General features: G+C 41.6%; 1 protein-coding gene across 1 annotated transcript; it reads left to right on the top strand.

Moving 5' to 3' along the window:
* The first annotated feature begins 3,913 nt into the window (after positions 1-3,913).
* Positions 3,914-6,501, top strand: LOC109951408 (E3 ubiquitin-protein ligase TRIM39). The gene is made up of 5 exons (XM_020585904.1): positions 3,914-3,976; positions 4,160-4,288; positions 5,031-5,109; positions 5,475-5,501; positions 5,594-6,501. Exons 1-5 carry the CDS (start codon positions 3,941-3,943, stop codon positions 6,124-6,126), a joined length of 804 nt encoding a protein of 267 aa, XP_020441560.1. The 5' UTR covers positions 3,914-3,940; the 3' UTR covers positions 6,127-6,501.
* The last annotated feature ends 30 nt before the right edge of the window (positions 6,502-6,531 follow it).

Raw genomic sequence — 6,531 nt, 5'->3', positions numbered from 1 at the left:
CTTTTTTTAGTATATTACTTGTGTGGGTAGAAGTGAATAATTTACTGCTTGCAAACCAATGATGGTAAGATGATGTCATGGGGTAGGACTGGATAAGTCTGACTTCTTCCTACTCCATTAAAGCATGTACTAGGTATAAGCAAATTGATATTGGATTATGTGTATGTGTGTTATCATATCAACTGTTTTTACATGCTTAAAAGAATAAATCAAATCAAATCAAACAGTAAACACAGTTATTAATATTATCTGTCAGCATAGTTGACACAGTTGTTACTGGTATAAGTTTTACATAAATGCAGCACAGTATAGATTATTGATCATGTCTAGACCATGAGCTTGCTTTTCCTTTCTTAATTTTTTAACACAGTTTAAGAACTATACTGTTCAGTCTCTTATAGTTTTGGCCATCAGTCAATTATATCTGAGTTCCAGTTATATAAAAGTTGTAAACAGGATGCTGTTAGCATATGTAGCCACAGTAACACTGCTCTGAAATCAGAGCATGTACGTGACTGGTTTATCAGTGTCATAAAGAATCATGACTTCTTCTCTCCTCTGTGGCTGCCGGGAAGCCAAGAGGATCTCGTGTCAGAGAGTTTCCCTCTCCATCTCAAAGGCTGTAAAAAAAAAGTCCAAAGATCAGGCAAACGCAGAGAGGAACAAATAGACTGAACAGGCAGCAGAGGCTGGTCAGTCTTCTGTACCAGCGGAGCTGCACCACCGAGCCCTCAGGCAGCAGGTAGGACCGACTCTGGCTCTGTGTGATATGGCTGTGCTTATAGCAACGTTTTAGCATTTCCTTCTGAACTTAAGATGCTTTACACAACATCAGAATAATTATTTTGCAGTGTAGGTACACATTTGTTCATGTGAACACCTTTTTTGTATTCACCAGCCTGAAACTTTAATCATCAGCAATGTTAAGACTGAAAACAATTTATCAGTTATTTAATGAAAGGGAAGGGGGATATAATTTAAGGGGTCAGTTAAATCTAAAAGTTCATGCTATACCTACAACCAAAAAAAGATTTTGTATTTCTATAAGTGGGGTCAAATTATGGAATAATTTAAATGTGGACATGAAAAACAGTACTAGAATTGAGGAGTTTAAATATAAATATAAAGGTATGTGTCATTCAAGATATATGCAAGAATAAGAGATTTAATCAAGAATGCATGAATGAAACACTCTGTTTTAAATTTTCTGTATATTACTTGTCTGGTGAAGAAGAGAATTACCTATGTAGAGATACTGCTTGCAGCCAATGATGCATGAAATTTTTTGTATAAGATGATGTTATGGGGTAGGACTGGATAAGTCTGACTTCTTCCTACTCCATTCAAACATGTACTAGGTGTAAGCAAACTGATTCTGGATTAGCATTGGTTGGATTTGTGTAAATTATGTGTGTGTGTTGATATCATTTGTTTCTACATGTTTGAAAGAATAAATCAAATCAAATCAAATCTTCAACATCGATATTCGGGCGTCTCGGGCCTCCGGGTCATTGTTGGGTTTTGCTCACATAGCACCATTACCTAAATAATTTGTGTTGGCAGTTTTCAGTTTATAGTCAAAGAAATTAAATGTAGAACAAATTAAAGATACTTTTGCACATGTGAAATACATCTGAATGTTTCTCAGCATATTGTAGCTGTTTCCAATATTTTTCATTTATTTTGAGGTCTTTTTTTTTAAACAATATAAAATAAGTTAAATTGTATAAATAGGAAATTGTAATGGTTTAAAGTTACGGGGTGGGTTTTCTACTTTATTAATGTAAAAGTACATTTTGCTGACATTACTTACATGAAGTTTCATGGCAGAACTGTTACTTGTAGCTGAGTATTCTATATTGTGGTATTGCTGCTTTCTTTTAAGGATCTGTACATTTCTTCAAACCACTTCATCGTTTCACGTGCTCTGCTCTCAACAGGAGTGAGGACATCACCATGGAGATGAAGAGTATCCTGAAAACCAGCAAAAGTAGGGATGTTTTTTTTTTTACAGTCCAGTCGTTGCCATTGCACCTTTTGTCTGCAACTTGCATGTTCAGTAACTCTTGACCTTTGTTCGCTAAGGGGGGACAATTTGGTGTCATTGACCTCATTCAGTGAGATGCTCATAAATGGCTGTAAAGCTTTGGTGGTGACGCCCCGCAGCCACTCTGACAGACTAATAATCAGATTTGATTGTTTCTTGAAATTATCAGTATCTTCACTGATTTACTTTGTGTGTTGGAAAAGCTCATTTTGCCTTTTACCCTCATTTTCACCTGTGTGAACTGAAACTAACTGTGACTCAACGGACACTGTTTCCCTCTGAATGTGCCCCTGCAGGGGGGAGCTTGCTGCCGAAGGTGGAGGACAGCAGCACCACGCAGAGCAGTTCCATCGGGGCCGTACGCTGGACCCTGCCCGAGGAGAGTGTTCAGCCTCACAGCTCGGCCCCGAGCATGTGCGCCAGAACCCAAGACCACACCAAACGCTCACAGGTACACGACATTTCGTCGGTGACTTCTGTTTAAGTTTACCTTGATGTTAAGATCATTTTAAAAGCTGTGAATCTGTTAAACTTCCAACAACAGGCTGTGTAACTTTCATAAAAATCCACAGCCTGAATAAACATTTCAGCGTGACCTTTTGTGCTTCCTGCAGCAACATTCTCGTCAGAGCAGCCTGAAGGATCTGCGCAGCCTACAGGAGTGTGTGCAGTTCATCGAACACTGGAAAGAGCAAGTGGACCAAGTCTGCAAGGTACGGTAGGACACGAGTGAAGGAAGATGTCATTTTGCTCAGATCCATAGTCCTGTGATTGTGCATTAAGTCATATACTGTAAATTCAGAGGGCAAAGAACAAATGGATGGTACAGAAATGTGTGAAGTCTGAATGTCTAGCACATGAACTGTAGGCATACAGAACAAGACAAGGAAGCACTGATGTTAAAGTGCTTGCCCAATTTTTAACCCTCAGTCTCTGAGAATAAAGAAGCTACTGTAGCAGAAGACAAAATCCACTGATAAACAATTGAGAAACCAGGTATTGCAGGTTACATGGCTCATCCTTTCCCAACAGCAAAACCTGCAACTATCTAAAATTTCTCTTTAACATCCACGGCTACAGGTCATTGCTCTCTTCCCATGACACGGGACCTTTAGCGTGTGAACCCGTATCACACATGTTGTATAAACGTTGCTACAGGAAGCTATTACTTTGTTTGTTCATGCAGTGTGAGGACTAGGTTAAGTGGCTGGGTGGAAGCTGATACAACATCTTTACTAGCTCTTGTACAACCGGGTTACACGACACCGCCCCTCTGCACTGACACATATAGGCTGGGTGTAAGCACATACTGAAAGACATTATGCACTAATTTGGTGTTTTACTAGGGACTCATGATTTCAGCTGTTTGACATCTGTAAATGAAAAACCCCTCACACGTGCCCTGTTTAATGCTGACAAGACCCGTAAATTAGTCACAGCTGGTTGTTTCCAACCAGAATGACCTAAAAATCTAATTGTCATAGTAATACACCGTTGTGTTTTAAGAGTGTGTGGTGTCTGTGTTTTTATAGGGTGGAAGTGATCCAGAGGAGGGCACCAGTAAAGAAGCGGTCCAGAAAACAGACCAACATATTGAGCGCAGCCTTGAGGAGAGCAGGAAACTGATCCTGGAGTGGGCTGATGAACTCCACCACGTCGACACGGTCAGTGCGCACACCGGTCCATGAGTGAGCGAGTAGTACTGGACCACTTAGAGAGGTCCAACTGTAGCTATCAATTACGGATAGAAGGCACAGTCTTAGTAGCAACCATATCCATCTTGACTTACTGATTTTGTGTACTTAGCTCCTGAAAGAAACCCCCAGGGCATCTGAGAGTGAGGAACATGACAATGAAGAAAAGAATAGCACTGAGCACGCACAGCTGAGGATCATGGAGTGGGCGAAGGAGCTGCAGAAGGCAACTGAGGTGAGGAGCAATGAACCTAAAACTGCTTCAAAGTTCATGTGTCAGCAGCAGAAATCGACACCTACAGCATGAAGAGCAGCTCAGTGTGGGAGTACAGGAGTGCAACTCTCATGCCAGTTTTTTTTATTTTATTTAAGGAAACGTGCCACATGTTGCAGCTGAACTGAGTATTTGTATTTGCAGAACTGGGGCGTGCAGAGCGACAAGCTGGGTAAAGTGTTACGTCTGCTGTTGCTGAAGAATACACGTCTGGTCAACCTGCTGCCTCTGCTCGAGTTCATCACCTGGTCTCTGCTCAAGGAGGACAGCTCGGTGAGCAGTTCCTTTACTTTAATCAGCACTGACACACACACTTTTTCATGGCTCAAAAACACAAAGTCCAGAAAAGGTCTTAGGTGGTTTGTAACTGAAAAAAAGCAGGTTTGATGGTGAAACAGTTTAAAATGGACACCTCAGAAGGCCTAAACGAAATAGAAACTATCCGAATTCACAGAATAGCATCTTCATTGCTGTGATGACACAAATAAACCGGCATTAAAGCCATAAAATACTGAACTGTCTTAAACTCAGTGGATGCCACGCAGTGCAGACATGACTGGGTTATGACACTAGTTTACATAAGGTGTGATTTGAATGAACTTTGCTCTTTAATATGCCTGTGATTAGACTCAGTCATACAGTTTGTGATTTTGATCTTCCTCTACCCTGATAAACTGTCAGTGTCTTTGATACCTGATAGTGAAGACTGCAGATAAACTACCAGCACATTTGCAGATGATGGTGTAGTGTGCATTGAAAAAGAACAGCTGGTTATTTGTGCACAGTTTGGGCTTTAATTAGTGTTAAGCAAAAAATACTGGTTTGGCAACACTGGTGTTAGAACCAGTGGTAACCAGCAAAACTGTGGGAAGGTGTTTTCACGAATTTTCAAAGATTTACTACAGTTAAATGATGATGTTTCCTAAGCACTCAGTCATAACGAAATGAAGACACACGGAATAAAATAAAAAAGCAGTTTCCTGTCAAACACGTTTTGTCTTTTATTCCTTTTCAGGGGGTGGTTGCACAGTTATGGCTGCTGGCGAAGCAAAGGACCTGGAAAGCTGGGATTCCAAGATACATTCCCAACTCAGGTATGCATTTTTAAAATCAATCATTTTTATGCAGCTGACCTTTGACTCTTAGCTTAAGTTATAGCTCATGACAGGGTGGCTCACTATTGTTTAAACTAGTGCTTCCAGACCTTGTTTTTGCTAGTGATCCCTTAATACAAAGTAACAACAGTGCTCCACCACTTTAATCAAACACTGAGTTTCACTCAGAATTAAATGGAGTTTTTCAAAAGAAAAATACAAAGATCAGACAAAAATTAACCTTAATCACCTCTTCACTGTTTTCTTCATTTTGTGGGGACCCACCGGTTTAGACCGTGTACAATCAACATTTCCCTTGTTTAGCCACTGTAGCTGAAGTAAAATGTCTGTGTCTCTATTTTCAGTTTGGACTTGGATTTGCAGCGCAGCAGGTAAGGTCAACGAACACGTACAACAGAAAAACAGCAAACATCACATCTGCAGTATAATCAGCTTTTTTTTTTTATCTGTTTTTTTCTAATAGCTGATGTGATTCTGGACCCCACGACCAACCACCCGTGGCTGCAGCTGTCAGACGACCAGCTTATGGTCCAGGAGGGCCTTTCACCATCTGCTCAGCCTTGCAGCTCCCAGCGCTTTGACAGCTGGCCCTGTGTTCTGGGCTGGGAGGGCTACAGCAGTGGCCGCCACTACTGGGAGGTGGATATACCCAAGAAAGGCCACTGGCGCATTGGATTGACCACTGCCAACTCCAAACGGCATGGGCGCTTCACTATGACCCCAAAGCGCGGCTACTGGGCCCTGTGGCGCAGCACGCGTCAGTTCTATGCCTGCACCGAGCCAGAGACGCAGCTGCCGGTTGGCCTCATACCTCAACGCATGGGAATCTACCTAGACTATGAAGAGGGCCAGCTCTCCTTCTACAACACAGAAACAAAGTCCCACATCTACACTTTTACTGGAACCTTCAAAGGAAAGCTGTACCCTCTGTTCGCCCCGCTGGATGGTCGCACGCTCATGAGAATCATCCCGCCACACAAAATCACAGTAAACTGACAAAGATGAGCCTGTAATAACTCCTATTGGACATTTGGAAGAATTGAAATGGACTTTAAGGTAACAGAATTAAAATAGTTTTGACCAAAAATCTACAGGACGTTGTCAGACGACGCCGTGTGCACTGCAGGTGCTGGTGCTGCTGTCAGCTGTTGCTTCTGATCCATTAGGTTTTACTCTTTTTGATGTATCGATCAAGAAATCAGAAATTTCTTGTGCTGTTGCATGCCTGTTTGCAACCAGTGAGTGAAGCCACACTTATTACAAACAGGTGCAGTTTGACCAAACTGACTAAAAATTTGAAACTCAAGATCTATAGTTAACCACCTGCAGGTCCTCTACCATCCTCCAGGGGGTGCTGAAGCTACACCTCTAATTCCCATTGTCTTGGATGATGATGTCTTT

This window comes from Monopterus albus, unplaced genomic scaffold (genome assembly GCF_001952655.1).
Source record: "Monopterus albus unplaced genomic scaffold, M_albus_1.0 scaffold384.1, whole genome shotgun sequence".
NCBI lineage: Eukaryota > Metazoa > Chordata > Actinopteri > Synbranchiformes > Synbranchidae > Monopterus > Monopterus albus.
This window is presented reverse-complemented; position numbering and strand designations above follow the sequence as displayed.

Bases quoted from the DNA above. Each gene is read 5' to 3' on its own strand.
- LOC109951408 (XM_020585904.1), top strand. From the start codon at position 3,941: ATGGAGTGGGCGAAGGAGCTGCAGAAGGCAACTGAG. The intron at 4,289-5,030 runs GTGAGCAGTTCC...ATTCCTTTTCAG, and splicing joins TGCTCAAGGAGGACAGCTCG to GGGGTGGTTGCACAGTTATG. The intron at 5,110-5,474 runs GTATGCATTTTT...CTCTATTTTCAG, and splicing joins AAGATACATTCCCAACTCAG to TTTGGACTTGGATTTGCAGC.